General features: G+C 43.5%; 1 protein-coding gene across 10 annotated transcripts in view; it reads left to right on the top strand.

Annotated features, from left to right (window-relative positions):
* LOC128256195 (methyl-CpG-binding domain protein 5) overlaps positions 1-18,329 on the top strand; it is a 29,304-nt gene that overhangs the window by 1,117 nt on the left and 9,858 nt on the right. For 6 of the 10 annotated variants that reach the window (XM_052986464.1, XM_052986474.1, XM_052986402.1 and 3 more), the window contains exons 2-4: positions 458-635; positions 1,476-2,283; positions 8,598-8,721. In XM_052986464.1, coding sequence (XP_052842424.1) covers positions 1,520-2,283; positions 8,598-8,721 — 888 coding nt within the window. In that variant the 5' untranslated portion in view covers positions 458-635; positions 1,476-1,519. Of the gene's footprint in view, positions 1-361; positions 636-1,475; positions 2,284-8,597; positions 8,722-18,329 lie in introns of all 10 variants that reach the window. The other 4 variants (XM_052986433.1, XM_052986411.1, XM_052986422.1 and 1 more) reach the window with 4 other exon arrangements.

The raw sequence follows: 18,329 nt of genomic DNA, 5'->3' as shown, positions 1-18,329 counted from the left end.
TCTCTGCTTTGGTGTCTTCATGCTCCATTCACCTACTTTTACGCGCTCTCTGCTCTCCACTCTCCATTCGCTACTGCTGACGTTCGTTTTCTGAATTTTAATGAAGTCATGAGCAGATTGTGCACAGAAACAAAAAGTAGTATTTCTTACAAAGAGGAAATAGAGAACTTATTTTGTCCAATAGTATTTTATACCAGCTAAAGGCTTATCTCTATACTTTTTAATATAATTTTTATACCAAAAAAATAATTTTTATATAAATAACTGTCAAATTAAAATTTACTAACTTGATATTAAAATATTGAATGTGTATGTTCTAAACGGGGCTTTTATCACCTTCCTACCCAAATTGTTTGAAAAGTGTAATCATCTAAGTGGCTTTTTTCTGTGCACCACAAGCAACAACACAACTACAACACGCAGCTAAAGTACAAAAGTCGTTGTCGCATTATTACAGCAAAAAGAAGCAGAGTGGCATACAAAATAAAAATAATACAGAAAAAAAGTGAAATTAAGTGTTTTAAAAAAAGAAACCATAAAAACATGAACATGACATGGCCGCGTCTCGTTTACACAATAACTCAAATTTAATTTAATATGCTGGCAAATGAGCAAAGCGAAAAGCACGCTAAGAGGTGAGCGAATAGCAGAATAAGGGGGAAAAACTTAACAACGCATAAATAACGAAAGGTGCGGCCTACGATTTGTTGTTTATACGATCGCCCAGTTAGCAGTATCTATTTAAGTGCGAGTACGGGTTTTACGGCCTTGTCTCCTGCTGGATGTGCCTGAGATGGCGAATAAACCAGATTTTGGGCACTTCCATGTTCATTACACGCACAGCGCATAAACGCTGATTGGGCTTCCAATTCTCCTGTGTTTGTAAGTGGTCAACTAGCAGAGCAAAACAAAGGCCACAACGCAATTCCACTCGATTTAGTTCGAGGTCTGAGTCAACCGAAAACCCAGAGACAAAGCCCCCAGATAAAAACCCATAAATATCTGCAATAAAACCAAGTGGGGGCTTATAAGGGTTTCATAAATTAAAAATCAATTGTTCCTACATAAAAAATATTTAATAACAGATTTCAAAAAATTTTAAACAACGTTCGCAATTTAGCATTTCTGATTTGAATATTGTTATCCATTCACTTTTAGGTTGTTTTTAAAGATAAGCACTTCCAGTTGGCTTTTTTTTACAATAATTTCATAACAAGAAGTAGATTTTTAATTTATAATTTATGTTTTTGAATTGACGTATTGATGTATTGTTTTTAGCAGGCGTTTCCCAACTCTAGTGATTAAAAAAGAAAATAGGGTTATAAATAAATAACAAATTATAATTAGTGGTAAGCACGAATTTCTTTGAAAACTATCACTGTTTCATCTTTATTATATAAATAACTAAAGTCAATTTAAGTGATTAAACATTGTGATAGACTGTGATTAATGGGGATTTCCTTGAAATTTTGCAGGCCCTGAATCGCGGAGGAGCTACTAAACGGCTGCTGTTATCGCCATGGCCGCCGCTTCTGCTGGCCAGCAACAGCAGCAACATCAGCACCAGCACAAACTGAATATTGCTGGGAGTGCTGAGACAGTGGCCAGCGAGATGCATCACCAGCAGCAGCAGCAGCAGCAGCAACAGATCAACATGTTCAAGCAGCAGCAGCAAATGTTGCCGCTGCATCAACAGCAACAGCAGCAACATCATCACTTTTTCCAGCAGCAACAGACAAAATTTGTATCGCGGGTCGTTACAAGTGGATCGATGCAACAGCAGCAACATCAGCAGCATACGCAACAGATACTACCAGCTGGCTTGGTTAATGGCAACGGCAACGGCAGCGGCAACATGATGCAGGCGTCCAATCTACATCTGCAGCAGCAACATCAACAGCAGCGCTCCAGTCAGCAGCATATATTTGTCTGCCCCACCAACAATCAGCAAATCCTGCTGCAACATCAACAGCAGCAGCAGCAACAACAACAACAGCAACAAACCAAACAGCGCCAGGCGCAAATAAAGTTGCCAATAAAGTCAACGGCGGCAGCCACAGTAACGGCAGCAACTGTTGCTGCTACTGGGGCAACGCATTGCATGCCGACAACAATTGCATCGCGTCAAATGAGTCAGAACAATCAGCTCTATGCGAAGAATGTTGCCAAAGCCAACAATGCCAACAGCAATAGTAGTAGCAACAGGAAAACTACCAGCTACAATGGAAATTTGGCCCCGGGCTGGCGTCGCTTAACCAACAACAATGAGGTGGCCTACATCAGGTAAGTGGTCTCCCATAAGCCAAACGGGAATATCAGGGAACATTAGTGCTTACAGGATATCTCCAGTTTGAGCACTCTTCGTCAAAGAAAGAGCTTGTTGATTCTGTCGCTGGGCTGTTGTTCGGACATGACATTTACAGCACTTTGGGGGCCCCGGCTAAAAGTCAATCTGGTTATTGTCTGCAAAACGCAAACGCATTCGAGAAGCCATAAAAATGTTCAGCGATCCCCTCTCGGTACAGGAAATGCCACTGTCCGAGGGCTTTGAGGTGGCGGAGGGGGCGCATGGTTGTTTAGTGGGCGTCTGGGGGGTTGCAGCCAGTAGTCGTGTCAGAAATGTTTTTGCAACCAGGCACAGGCACAGACACAGACACAGGCAACAACTAGCAACCATCAACGAGTCGGGGGCAAATATTTACCTGGCATTATCTGCGAGTTATCATCAAGCACACATAATTACAAACTCAAATAAAATGTTTACTCAGATATGTTGAAAAGCATTGAGTATGTGGATATATCTGCTGGCCTGGGTACTTGTAATTGTTCTCGCAGTCCAATCGCCTCAGGGCCAGAAAGGGGGGCTCTGGGTCTCAGTGTTTTTTTTTGGACTCTGCGCAAACAGTTTGCGAGTTTGTGGCTGTTGCTGTTGCCGTTGCCGTTGATGCCGATGTTGGGTAATTGTTGATTTTATAAGTGGCTGGCACTTCTGAGTGCTTGACTCGTCTCGTTGGGATAGTTTACCTCGCAGCTGTTGCCCCGAGCTCATTTGCCCAGAAAGGGTTGGCTTTGTGTCTCTGTGGTTCTGGGATAACTGCTTTTCGAGCCACCTGTGCAGATTATGGCTGCGAATACTCTGCTCGATTGGCAGATTGAAAGCTTCCAGGGAAAATGTTCCTGTTTGTTTTTTGAGCACCAAGCCGAGATTCTCATTATGACAGGCATCATAATGATTATTGGGCTTTAGAACTCGACTCACGTAGTCGGAGTGCCAAGAAGTTGCAGCTTATCCGACGCAGTCCATTTACCGCCAATGTCGCATTTCACTCAGCCAGTCACTCTCTGGGCCATTACCCTTCCAGGACACACTTTGAGGGCACCGCTGGCTGCCACGTCCACGTCCACGTCCTTTGCTTCACGACCCGCTGGCCAGAGCCAGAACCAGAGCCCGTGCCCACTGGTATTTACTTGTGCCCGGCGACGACATGACATCGTGTGTCAAGCGTTGTCATTGTCCACAGCCGGCAGCAAAAGCAGCAGCAGCAGCAGCAACAACAACAACGGCAGCAGCAGCTGCTGCTCATTTCCACGTTGCGTGTTGTTGCCGGGTTTTGTCGGGTTGCTGGTTGCTGGCTGCTATTTGCTGTTTGCCCAAGCGGATGGTCGCCATGGCCCCCTTGCAAAATTTTGAATTGAGCATTCTTTTTTGTGTTTCGGTAAGCCAGATAACCCGTCAGTACGCCAGCTCTGTTGTCACAATTTCGATGACAAAAAATATGTGTTAGAAAAAAGGGTGAACAACTCCGAACAAGGGTAGCAGTAAACAGTACTTTTATTTTATTAAACTAAATTACATTGTTTGCGTGATCTTACCTAATTATAAAATATTTTAATGTTCTCAAATGTTCAGATAAATATCAGAAATGAACTAGAAACAACTTCATATTACTTTATTTCACTTGGTATAAGAATTTATTGATAAAGGAAAATTAATTATTCAGTTTAATAATATGCTAAACTTATATTTTCCCCTCACATAACCAGCTAAAACGACAGCTCTGGCGTAATGAATACAGCTTTCTGTTTAGCTTCCGCCCTTGCCGCAAGTAGTTCGCTCGTTGGCTTCGTTTCGGCTATTTCTCGGAAAGAATGTTGCACAAATTGTGTACTAAATCAATAATTGTTGCGCAAGCATTTAAATCTTGCTGCCGTAACCGTTGCCGTTGCTGTTGCTGTTGCTGTTGCCGTTGTTGTTTGCTCAAGTGCTAAATGCTTTGGCGCAACGTGACATCAGCAGAGGGCGAAATAAAGACTGTGACCAGGTCAAAGCCAGCCAAGTCGGGTAAGGACGCCCACTGTGCCGCATCGGGCGCATAAATCATAAATCCAAAACGGCAGCTGGAGATCGCCGATCGAATCGAGTGGAAACGCAAACGGGCCAATGCGCCCCGCCAGCCTGTAAAGAATGCGGAATAGTTTGGCCGGCGATTCAAGCCGTTTTCAATTTTCCTAACGTGTGTATGCACCCTGCCACGAGGTCTCTGTGCCTCAATGCCCCTGTCCCTCCTGCCTCGGGATGAACCTTTCAGCGGGCGCGTAGGTTGCATCAGCAGTTGGTCCGGTCCCTCCTCTATTTGTCTAGGCCACCTCCGCACCGCACCGCACCGCACTGCTCCAGTGTCAGTCAGCCGGCCAGGCAGTCATTCAGCCGGAGTGGCAGACAGATAAAAAGACGGACAGACCTTTGAAATGTGTTTATTTTACTGACTTTTAGGCATTTGTTGCGAATCAGCCAGCTTAGCTATGGCTCTCTGACTTGTTGACTTTGGTCAACGCCCACCATGCGAATTTGTCGTTGCTGATATCGTGGGAAAACCCCGGAAAGTTTTGCCTGAAAAGCCTTGTTTTTGACTCATGGGATTTTACGATAATTAGAGATAGAGATTTGCACATTAAACTCCGTAAAGATCATTATTATGTCTTAACTTTTATATTCTTGAATTCAAACTGGTTAATTTTATTATTATTTTCCTCAACAGTTTAAATTGAAATGAGCATATTTGTCCGTTCATTTATATATTTTTTTAAATTAAACTTTACAATTTAATATGATTTAATGTTTAGGATTGCAAAATCTCAAATATCACAATTGAAAGTGGGTTAAAGGGTATAATGGGTATAAATGGCGTCGATTCTTGAATCAGGTACGTCCTTTTGGTTAATTTTTTTTTGCGTGGGCATGATTCATTTTGCGATTGGCCGCATTTGTCCGTTTTTGTGGGCTGTTCGCTCTTCGCTTTCTTTTCGCGTTGTCAAGGACATGACGCACAAGGACACAAGGACGGATAAAGTCCCGGCCAAAAGGATGGCCTCCTGTCTGTCTGTCCCTGACTGCTGGGACCCCTCCTCGGGCAGTGGCCTCCGACTCCGGCTGGTCTGTCTGGCTTTGTGCGATAATTTTTTACAGTTTCATGCGCCACAGCGGAGCTGGCCCACTGCTGATGCCAATGCCTTTGGGCCAAGTGGTTGCTGTTGCTGTCGGTTTTGTGTTTGCGCTGTTTGGGATTATTAATTTAGTAATAGGCTCAATCTCTGCTGGAGGCTCACGCCCAATCCCAATCCAATCCCAATCGCAATCCCAGTCTCAGCTGTCTGCACTCTCAACTCTTTGCCGGGCTCGAGGGTGCACTCAAGGTCACCGGGGCGTAAAACTTTTCCACCCAACTTTTCCACAGTGACTGGTGGGTGGGGTGTAGTAGGGCCTGGCAAGGCGATGGCTGATGTTTGACGGCTGATGGGCGATGGCCACTCGACAGCAACTCGTTGGCACTTGGCGTTTTGTGTGTAATTTATTAAATTATTTTAACTCGTTAGACCAACGCCTTTCATGTGGCCACAGAGCGGGAAATGTGGTGGGTAGGCTGGGATTGAAGGGCAGGAAGTTCCTGCAGCCGCTCACGTTATTAGCGCATTTTGTGCAAATACCACAAAAAAAGTAAGAGGAAAAGAAAAAATTTAATGAGCTACCGACTTCTTGGGCAGCCACAGGTAGAATAAAAAACTGCAATTAATTAGTCAAAGCCTTTGATCTGAACTTCAAAGTCTACACAAAAAAAAGTATACTAAAATTAAATATATTTCCTTCAAGTTAACTATGAACGAAAAATCCACTTTTAACTTTAAGTAATGCAGTAGCGTATTAAAACAAGTTTTTAGTGTCACTTTATTCAAAGGAAACATATTGTCAATCAATTACATTTTTTAAAAGTTTATTTCATTGCATGGGCATCGGGGTTTGACTTTCAGTATCTTTAATGTAAACGAAAGGGGCTTCACAACGTTAATGGGCGAAGAGGATTTCAATTATCTGCAATCGAGGTGTGTTTAACTACCTTATTCAGCGTATTAATTTTTTCTCTGTGCATGATTCCTGCTGCGTGTTTGCCCTGCTGCTTCAACTGCACCAACTGCCCCAACTGCCTCAACTGCGGTGGTAAGCGGTGGGCTCTTAAGCCTCTCGCCACGCCAGCTGCATACAAATTGAGCCATAAGCTTTTGGCGTTGATGATTCTCCTTCCCGCTCAAGCGACTCTCGCCCTCTCTGTCTCTCTCTCGGAGTCCTTCGTGATGTCTGGCAATCGACTTGCCATCGATTTTTCCAATCTCGAACGTGGCTCAGTCGCACATAAAGCTCTGGGTCTCGTAAGTAGTTAAAAATAATTAATAAAACAAACCAGAACCAGTTTCCTTTTCCCCATTGATGATGATTCTGGGAGTTGCGCTTGGGATGAAATGAGATGAGATGCAATGGGATGCTATGCGATGCGGAGGCATCTCCTGTTTGGTCAGCTAAAAGGGCTACTCAATTGACAATTCGTATACTCGTTTAACCCGTAACACGATTCTCGTTGCTGTTGCTGTTGCTGTCGTCCCTGTGTTGCTGCTGTTGCTGCTGTTGCTGCTGTTGCTGCTGTTGCTGCTGTTGCTGCTGTTGCTGTCGCTCAATTATATTGTTGTCTCTGCTGTTCTGCTCCTCCAGCTCACAGCTCACAGCTCCTGTTGCTGTCGTCGTCGTTTCATTTAATGCCCTTGCCGCTTTCACACTTCATGCATTATTCAGATTTCCCATACGGGCTTAAAACGTCAACACGCAGAAAAAAATTGTAGAATTTTTTCAATTTTATATTAAAAAAAATGCTTTTCGAAACCTTAATAAGGTACAAAATATATTTATTTCGAATTTTAAACTTTACATATAAATATTACTTTAGACAGTTTATAAAAGTTTTTGTACCATTTTCTATATTGTATTAAAAGAGTATTTCCTTTGGTTTTACTATATTAACATTTACTATTAACCTATTTAAAGTCACAATATTTTTTTAGATACTTAACTGTCAACGTAAATCTTATATCGTTATACCAAATCGGTCTAGCTTTCACACAAAAATAAAATAGGTGATATTTTCCCCCTGTGTATTCTTGTACAGAACTTCAGGGTCAGAGGAAGTGAGGAACTGCGCCGAACTTGAGCCCCGGCATCAGTCTTTCGAGAGCGAGTGCTTCACCTCCAGCTCCAGCTTTCCTTGGACGGCGTCATCATCAGCGCCCTTGATTCCTTCAACGTGCTCACACTTTACAATTAATAAGCAGCTCCGATTTTTTCCCTCTGGTTTTTTGCGTTCTTTGTTTTGCGTACACTCGAATGTTTTTTCATATATACCGAAGTAACCCCAGCTCATGCGACAACACATTTATGTCGGCAAATTTGCGGTCATGCGTGGCCTGATTGGAGGGAAGGGCGGCGGCGAGGTTCGGTTTTTATAAAGGGTTAACGTGTGTTGAGATGGAAAAACCGCCCGGTCCATTCCGCAAGGGGCTTGGCATTATTAAAACTGGATTCGCTGGGTTTCTTTTCTCCTTTTTTGGCATTAAGTGCCCGAAATTTAAATCAATTTTTTGCCTTTTCATAATTTTATGGCGCATAGGCGCGTTTTTTCTGAAACGCTAAATATGTGCATATGTATGAGATCGCCTTTGTTCTCGCAGATGTTGAGTTTCCCCCAGAAATGTGCCTTTGTCGCGTATCTGTTGCGTATTTTCTCAAGACATTTCAAACCGAAATTCCAGCCCCAGAATCTGAGTCCCTCAAAGAATGCCAACTGTATTATAACGTAGTTTCCCGAATGGTTCGCAGCAAATAACTATATAACGCAAAAACCAAACCAGTTTGAATTATGCGCAGATCGACGCGCACTTATTTGCCATGCGATCGGTTCTGATTGGGATTAATTTATGTGCGCGTCGTTTTACATTGTCATGTTAATGCCCATTATGCTAATGAGTTGTTAATCAAGCACTCGTCCATTATCCGTTGCCCTCCGTAGTCACTTAACTGCGGCTAATTGCCCTTGGGATATTGGGATAGTGGGCTGTAGTGGGAGGATGGTTGCCTTAAACACCGACCTTGGCTAATTGTATAATTTCCATAAAACAAATTGTGCGTTTAGCTGGTGAACAACAGCATGACTGCCTTCACCTAATTAATCTCACCCAGCCAACTAATGCATTTATCTTTTTAACCCTTTTAACTCCAGCCCCTCGGGCAAAACGATGCGCACGCAGTTCCAGATCAAGGACTATTTGCTCACTCAGGGTACCTGCAAGTGCGGCCTGCCGTGTCCGCTGCGCCCCGAATACCTATTCGACTTCAATGCCCAGGTGAGTCTAATAAAAAAAATCACAAGGAATATATCTTAGAAATATGTGTATGCAATCGCATTTTACTTTACTACCTTAAGGGACAAAACAAACAATTTTATATCGGACTTCCTTGATTTAAAAATATTAACATAATGCCCCATTTTATTGTGAATTGCGAAAATCTCTATCAAAACTTTTTAACAATTCACCTTTTGGTCTAAAACACTCAATAAGTCCATTTCAAATGAGTTTTGCCAAAATACATAGTTCATATTACATTGTTTGAGGTCAAAGGTTATAAGAATAAAAATAAATTGCTATAAGTAAACCTACAATCAAGTCCATTTTAAATACCTGAGAACTTAAATGTATAAGTTTTTGTTAAACACATGATTACAACTTTTCCATTGGCTCATTTATGTTCAGATTACACACATTGTTCCAATATTTTTTGTTCGTGTCACGGTGACATCGCCCGACAGCGAGTTGGACTTGTTTGTCTCATAATTGGCTGTAAATACCGAGCCATGAATGAGCTGATCCAACAAACGGGGGAAGCCAACGCCAAAGCTATGGCTATGGCTTATAGCTTTACCTATACTAAATCTAATTGAATGTGCTGCGAGCTAACTAGCTGGCTAAGGGGAAAACGGTGGGTCAACGGGTGAGGGGTGGCGACTGCGGAGGGACTACATTGCCGACTTTCACTGAGCTTTACTCGACTGCAATGTAACTGCCGCCGAGGCCCCCCCCCTTCAATAGCCTCCTCATCGCTGGGGCTTCCAGATTAACGCAAAATATTTGTAAAACCAGTTTGACAACAAATCGACTGTGACGACGATGGCAGCAGCAGCGACGTCGACTGCATAATCACGGAGCCAACTGAGCCGATTCTCCATGACCATCTGCCGCTTTTGCTCTGGAGCAGCTCCAATTTGTATATATCTACCATCTATATGTTTTTGGGGCTGTATGTGAGTGCAGTGCAGTGCGGTGCAATGCAGTGAAAATCGCAGTGAAATCGCCTGCAATAAGATTAATTTTCGACAACAAAAAACTGTTAACGGTAAATCACGCCCAGACATCGACTTCAGTTAGCTCTTTTTCGTCTTGTTTTGCTCGTGGTCTTGGTCTTGGTCCTCTTTTTATTATTATTATTATTTTTTGGTCCGCTCCCCGGCATTGTTGTTCTCGCAGGTCTTATTGGCTTCTGTCTCGCCTTTCAGCATTTGTCCGTTGTCTCCGACTTCGAACCCCTGGCTCCCCCTGCTGAGGTCATTAATTTGAGTTTATGGTTTCCCTTTGGTTTTTTTGCGTGACGTTGATGCCGTCAAGCGCCAACGCCAACGCCCGACAAACCGACCGAACTGGAACCCCTCCCCTTTAGGCCACCATCCCACCCGCGCACATTCAATGTCCTTTTAATATGCTCCAGCAAACTTTTAGCAGTGCACGGAGGGAAAAAGGAGATCCAAACTTTAGGAAATTTCCACAAATAATTATAAAAACATTACTTTCTTAAAAACAGCCATACAAATTATAAGTTATAAATTAAATTAATTAAAATTAATTTTTCAATTTAGAATTTTACTTAAAATGTTTTAAATATAAGCCAATATCACAAATCTAAAATGTTTTATTTTCGTTTGTGTCTGGTTCTAATGACCCATAAATTGTAAAGGCGCAGATTCAGGTCTTTTTAGTGTGTTCTATTAATAATATTTTTGTCAACCTCAGCCAAGAATGTTTAAGGTGCTTTAAAATTGACAGAAATGTTGGCTAATTTATGATTTATTATAAACAAAAATATATTTGTAGTACGCCTTGTATAACTATAATTAGAATAGTCAATTAAAAGTTATTAAAATCGAATGAAAGTTGTTGATGACAAACTATTATTATAGGCTGCTTATTAATAAGACTTAATTGGTTTCTATTATTAAGCCTTAATGTTATTAAAATTGATCTCAGTGCACACACACGCATTTTAAGTTGAATGCCTGAACCCGCCAGCGTTGATTGTCGTCTTTTGTTGCTCTTGCTGCTGCTCCAGCTGCTCCGTCAATCGATATTTCGGTGCAATGCACTTATAACTTAGCTCATCCCTGCCCCATAACCAGCACCACCACCACCCCCATCCCGGCCTGCCACGCCCACTTGGCTGCGCATCGTTTAGCTGCCCCCACAAAGAGCTCCGCACAGCTTCCATTTGAGTGCTAAGCTGAGCTGCGTATTATCAAAAGGCAACCGCAATTTGTTTACTAAACACTTCATTGTGCCACCGATAGTCCCCACTCTTTTCCTCTTTCTCCGCCGTCTCTTTCTTTCGGCCGTTCCCACATTTTCTGACCACAAGTCGTCTGTGTGTGAGCTGTGTTGGCCATAACTTTGGACCCGGGATAGGTATTGGGGGATTTGTGGCAACTGTTTTGGATTTCTTTATTTGTATGCCTTGTCTGCGACGCGTTTGGCACATTCAACCCGAACATCGCGTTTCATTTTGGCCATGATTGATGGGCCAGCATGATGAAGTCTACGTTCGCTGATTTGTTTTGATTACGACCATTTTATGCTGTCGCCTTAACTGCCTTTCTTTCTTTCGAGATCTGAGCTTCGAGGTGTGGTAGGTTAGGGATTTCGTTTGGTTTCTGTTTGTCTTTCTGTGTTTTTGCCCCTCTTCTCTTTGGCTTTTTGCCCCCCCAAACCATATAGAGTTTGGTGAAAGTCTTGGCCAGAGCTAGACAAAGCGGCTGTCAGTCACTGGAGTCGGATTGAACATGGCCATCGTATAGCCTGGCAGGCGCAACTTGTCATGCGCTCGAGGTTGGGCCAGCAAATTATGATGTCGTCTTGGTATATTCATGGAATAGTACGGGCAAGCGAGGGGAATTGCGGGGCAAGCCGACAAACTTTGAGTGTTTTAGTGGCTGCGATTGGAAAGTTGGAGCTGCAAAATAATGCTAAGTGGAGCAGAGAAGCTGACGGACGGCAGACAATTGCAGTTGCAGACATAACTAGTTTTGAGTGCCCCGGCCGAGATTGCCCAAGTCTTTGAAAGATACTCAAAAAAAATAATACAATATGTTGGCTACGATTAGATCAACAACTCGGACTTGTTAAAAATTGGTAAAAAAAATATTAAGAAAGTTTTGAATAAGAATAATAATAAATATATCGTTTATTGAAACAAAAACGTTTGGATGCATATTGAAATCATATTTACTAAAAAATATTGTTTTCAGTGCAGTTTCATGGTTGAATAGCAAGCTAAATTCCAGTCATCCAATACCACATAATGGACAGAGAATGAAAAAAAGAAATGCTTTTGAGGGAAGCAAATGCAATCGGATTAGGCCTTGCCATACTGATTGATGTACAAAATGGGCTCGTAGACACCAGGGCGTATTCGTAATATGGATTGCTGATACGCCGTGTGGTTAATTAGACATACGCATCGAGTGAAATACATGGTAATTACATCGCATTTGGCATTTGACTGCGGGTCTTTAATTATGCCATATATAAAAGCATGCACATATTTCTCTACGACCGCAGTCCATGACTCAGATTTTGGTTTATGGCCTTTTAAATGGGAGGCCGGAAAAAGGGGAGGGTAGTAGGTAACCATGACGCAGGCAGGCTAAACGAACGCTTTGTTGTCTGTCGACTGAGCGGTTCTCAGTCAGTCAGCTGCAATTGTCGATAATTAAACAATTATTTACAATTGAAATTTTCAATTGCTAAGTGCAAATGAAAAACCGAAAACAAAGCATTGGCGATTGACTCGGTTCATACGGTACCGCTCGCCAGCTTTTTTTGCTTTTCATTTTTTTTTTTCGATAAGTGCGAGACAATTGAAATTGATTTTCCACAAGGCGTCCCCAATGGATTTCTATTTTGAGAGCATTGCACGCAGCATTTCGAGGGACGGGCGGAAACAAGGGCAGGTCTCAGGCAAGTTGAGCAAACAAATAAAACTTTGGCCCCAGTTCGTTTTCCATTCACTACCATGCAGCAAAGGCAAAGGCAAAGGCAAAGGCAATGGCAAAAGCAAATCAAAATCTGAAGCCAAAGCTGAAGCTGAAACAGCCCCAGCAAGGCAAACAAACAAACTTGAGAAGGTCAGCGCCGAACGATGTCAGCAGCGTCGGCAACGTTGTTTCAAAATTTTACAGCTTACAATAAAAATAAAGGCAATATTAATTGTTTTTGTCGTTGTTGCTGCTGCTGTCTGTTTACGATATACAAACTCACGCAGTCAGAATGTCAGAGGCGCATGCATAAAATATTCTATCCAGGGGCTCTTTGGGAAAATGTTTATTGAGCTTATTCGTGATTGCCACACTTATCTCTATATTTATTGAATGCAGGCTTTAAGATGTAAGCACTACAGTTTTAAAGTTAAACAAATGTATGTAATTTGTACTTATGTGTGTGCTAATATGCTTAAGTCAAATGCTGATGGCCATTAAGTAAGTTGAAATAAATAAGGCTATTAATTTCCGTGGTAACAAAACTGCTATTGTGAATTTAATACATTATTTATAATTGGGGCTTGTTTGATACATAATAATAAAGTTCATTTTAATTATTCCAAAAAGTTGTAAGCCCCAAAATGCCTACACGACTTCGCCACTGAATCTACAAACATGCCTGGGAATGACTTGTGGCTCGATTACGCCCAGCCGACTTGAGCTGAATGTGCGTGAAGGTTGCCTGCCAATCAGCGGCAATCCATGGCAATCCACGGCAATCCGCTGCTTCGAACTGAGAGCTCCGGACTGTGTGTACTAGTACTATAACTATATGGCGTATTGCGGTGTCAGGGACAGAAATCGAAAGTGAGCCGCAAACGGCGGCTATCGCGGCGCATTGTTTCGGTGTCACTCATTCATTCAGGGCTATCCCCGGGAACCTGGGGCAAGTCCTCAATCAACAGTGTCCCAGACCCCAGACCCCAACATCGTTCCCAGTTCTCGCCTGTTTCTGACGCACACCGAAATGCAGCCAAGCACGTCCGTCATGCGGAGCACTCCACCTCCTTTGCCGACAACTGCCGCTGCACTTTTCGGCCAATTTGCATTTATAAACATTTGCCGAGCGAGGCCACGGATACGGATACGACGCCGGGCGAGGGCAAATTGTAGCAGACAATTTAGCATATTCATGGAACAACAACTAAAACAATTAGGCGGCAGGTGGCATGTTGGATGGGGATGGGGGATGGGGGATTGGGCTGTTGTTTCCACCGATTCGCTTCGCATCTTCATCCACAACTTGCTCTTGGTTTTTTCGGGGGTAATTTGCACGTCACTCGAATGTGAGCAGGAAGATTTGACTTGTCTTGACTTGAATCGCCTCGACTTCATCCACTTCTGGCTGTCTGTGCATTCTACCAGTTTTGGTGGCGAAAATTGAATTCCATTCGCGATCCCGCTCCATTCTCGCATTTCGTGCCCAGTCATTTGGCCGGGCGTTTTTATAGAAACTTCATTAGTCCAAATTAAATGTTGTACGCGCCGTGAGCAGACAGCGTGGCAGTGCCAGGACCCTGGGTGCAACAGGACCCAAGCATCGAGCCAAAGGCACGGATGGCAGACATGTCGAGAGCTGTGCCTCACTGAACCGCTGAAGAGTGGTTGCCAGGCAGCCTGGCAGCCTGGAAGCCAGGCTAAAGTGCAGATACATCCAGGTAACCAACGTAGACGGCGAAAAGTTCTTTCGACCGCAGCAATTGAGTGAGTCACAGCGGAATGGGAAAAGTTGTTTATCTCACGACCGAAGAAAATCAAGTTGCCAGTTTAATCCTTTAACTGCCCCGAAAAAAAAGGTTTTCTATAAATCGATATTAACAGCAGCAGTTCTCCAATTTCCTCAACCCACGTTTTTCATTTGTGCACAGTAAAAATATCATTTTCTATTGTTTGGTGCTTTTTCATTAACATTTGCATTTGAATGGATACATTTCTTTTACAAAACGTCACAGCGTTAAGTTGGACTTACCAAATTTTTTACAAAAACTATTTTAATGAAGCAGTCAATCGTTTCATAAAAAACATTGCCTACTTTTTGTCGTGTAATTATAGCAAATGACCTTAAAACCTTATATGCCATTGTGTTTCTCGATAAATTGTTTGATGGCAGACAGAAGTAATATAATTTGGACTGCAAATCGTGCGCGCTAAAGTGCATTGTCGCTTCAATTTGATTTAATTTCCGCTTAAAGCGAATCCTGCCAACGCGGTAGTGAAATTTACACATTTTGTGTGTGTTCTTGAAGGGTTTCTGCTTTTCAATTTAGTTTAAATGTGCATCCTGCTGGCTGCCCGTCCACTTCCTACTCAATGCCCCCAGTCAGAAACTAACCAGAGAATCGAGCATTACCCAGAGAATTGCACGCGCGCCCGGCGACCGTTGAGCGATTTCCGTTGTGGGTTACGTCATGCACTGCACTCGCTTTTGCTCGCAGTCCTGCGGGGCGTAAAAAGGGGCGTGGCGTGTGTGGGAGGGAGCGGCAAGAGGGGGTCTGACAGGAAAATCTTGCTGCAGTCCTGCAGGACTTTGCACTGGCGCTGGCGCTGGCGCTGGCGACGTGACTGAGCGATTACTCATATCCGGCAGCGCCGCAAGTTCCTGATGTGAGTGGGCGCACAATTGCCCGAAGGAGGTCCGTGTCCATGTTCATGTCCATGTCCGAGCTTGGAGTCCGAGAACCCGAGACAGAGCCACCACCCAGCCCCCACCCCCCACACCCACCACCACCCCCGACAAAGGATTAAAGCTGTCGGGCGGCAGCCGCTCGACAGTCATTATGACGTTAATGAAAACCAACACCGACGGTGCACCTGTGCATGCTTCGCACTTGCCCTTCGCCGCCAGCATAAGTCTCGCCCAGCTCGTTTGCATATTGGCCAAGCCTGGACACTTCGACACCCACTGCTGGTGGGCTTAAACCACCCTCTTCCGGGGAACCGGGAAACCGGGGAACCACCGCCCAAAAACGCTCCTGCTGTCTGGCACACAGTTCGTTTTAATTTTCACAATTATGCATGCAAAAGTGCAATGTTTGTTGGTATTTCGCTGGCATTTTCGTTTGGCATTTTGTTGCGTGTTGCACACACGCCCCCATTCTCAGCCCGGTATAAGCTCAGTTAATACGTCAAAAATGCAAAATGCATGTTTCCCAACAAGGATTGGACACTTTTCGGTTTGTGTAAATACTGCAAATCCATACTATGTATCGCGCATACGTACTTTCAATTATGTATCCGTATGGTGCTCCGCTCATGTATATAATGCCCTGAATTCATTAGTCGCACGCTTTGGTGGAGTGGTGTGTCAACGCGTCGCCTCAACGCTTCGCTGGATGCGCTGCTGCTCCTGCTGCTCCTGCTAATAACCATTTTGGTGGCCATTATGCTGGGCCAATGGGATATGCTCGGTTTGGGCCACGGTTGCCGCGAAAATGGCCTTCAGTCATGGCAAAACGAATGTGTGACAACAAAGATAAATATCAAGGGCCCGAAATGGGATATACCTTTATTAGGAGTGATATACTACATTCTTTCATTTAATTAAACATTTATTGTGAAAAAATAAAGATTTATTAAAAAAATCATAAAATTGATAAATCGCATGTAACGAGTATGCAAATAGTCGCCTATGACATATGTGTTGCAAATGAAGTTGCTGTTGCAGTCGTTGGTGAGGCTGCTGTCAACAACAGAAGTAACAGAAGCGACATCAGCACAGCTCTTGCTTAATTATTTTTCCATTAAATGCCAATTAAATTTGGATATTATGTTTGAAACTCGCATTGAATTTCCTGTGCAGCTTATGCCGTTGCCAGGGCAACGTTTGATTGCAGTTGCATTCGGGTATTATTTTTGTGTACCATTTTATTGTGTATATATAATTTGCCAGACAGACGATGGTGAAGGGGAAGAGCTTCCTCCCAACTGGGTGGTGGCCATCGTGGCAGACGACCCAGTTGGCAATTGCAAAATGTTCTACATCCATTTGTTTGTTTGTTTGTTTGTTTGTTTGCTTTCTCTATGCCAAGAGTGGAGCGGATGAGCTGAGGTTGTCAGGGGGATGAGCTGCGGTTTTATTGCATTTCAAAAGTTGAAATTATGTTTGCTTTCTGCGGCAAGGCGGACGCCGACTGCCTTTTGACTAAGTGGCAAGCAAAGCTGCAACAAAACAGCACTTGGAGTTGCCTTTGAGCCAGCAGATTCACAAGTTGCACTCGAAAGCCCAGACATTGCTGGCGGAAAATGGGATTCAGGAATGGGTCTGGTGTCCCCTAATGGATTTATTTCGTCTGGCTGGGCGTGGTCAATTAATAAACTTGGGTTGTGCTTACACTATGAATTAATTGACTTTGGCTTATTAAATTGATAAACTTTCGTTGTATTTACACTACGCGTAAATTGGCTTTTAAGGGGGCTTTTAGAGTAGTACATTTTGCACTCGAATCAGGCAATTACCCCAGAGATGGCCTCCAGTTTCACGTTTCATTATCCCCTGCTTATTTGCCAATGATTCGTTTAATTTCAACACTTAAACTTGCAGAATACACTGCTACCCACTCCAGATCCCTCGGGCTTTTGCCTTCGTCAGGTTGCTTGGGCCACTTTATTGCCTTCTCCAATTGCTCCTTTTCCACGGTCTGTCGGTCAGTGCTATAAAAAGCCGAGGAGCGGATGAACCAGAGGGGCGGGGCGGGGCGGTTCGGTTCGGTTCGGGGCGGTGGAACATTTTAATGTTTAATAACCAACTTTGGTCTGTGGAATGTTCACTTAAAGCATCCAGTGGCGGATCCTAAAAGGTCCGTTCCGAGTGTTTTGTACAAATTGCTGACCCAAAATGGTTGCGACACGTTTCCAGCGCTTGGCTGGCCAATGAAGCAATTGCCATCCACTGATTGAAATGGCAAAAAGTGCACGGTCCCAAAAGGGTCGTCCATCATCATCATCCGTCCGTCCGTCCGTCCCCCTGTTCCTTCTCCACCTTCATATAGTCGTCATGGTTGATGAAGGCGGAGGATGCGCCTGTTGCGGGGGAGGCCTGCCAATCGAAACCTTTGCCGGCGATTCATTTGCATAAATTCCATGCGCACCTGCTGCTAAAAGGAGAGGAGGGCTCCGTGCGGTCGCCATGGCAACTTTTGCCAGTCTTTTGATCTGCTCAACTCGATAATGATGAATGCGATGCATTTGATTGGATTACATGTGTACTCGGCCGGGGCTTTGTTGGATATTCATTTACAAAATGCTAATTGGGCAGTGCCTAAGCCTCAGGCCAAGGTCGTATTCTAATCAACCCGATGTTTTGACGCATCTCATCAATTTGCACAAAAGGTGGGAGGCGTCAGTGCTGTTGAAATAATTTGAATGGGATTACCGAAATTTGATTTCCTTCTGCGAGAGGGAATACTACTCAGTGCACGGAATCCTATCAAGCGTACTAATCTGTTCAAATTATCTATGAATAGGCCTTAAATTATTAAACGACTTTAATCGTTGAAGCATCTGTAGTGATTTAAAACTGTAAATCGTACATTTAGTTATTATTTTGAAGACCCAAAATAGCGATTAAAAGTACAATTAATTAAAGTAGAGAAA

Source organism: Drosophila gunungcola, chromosome 3R (genome assembly GCF_025200985.1).
Source record: "Drosophila gunungcola strain Sukarami chromosome 3R, Dgunungcola_SK_2, whole genome shotgun sequence".
In the NCBI taxonomy this organism is placed as follows: domain Eukaryota; kingdom Metazoa; phylum Arthropoda; class Insecta; order Diptera; family Drosophilidae; genus Drosophila; species Drosophila gunungcola.
Note: the sequence above shows the minus strand (reverse complement) of the source record. Positions and strands in the feature narration are given on the sequence as shown.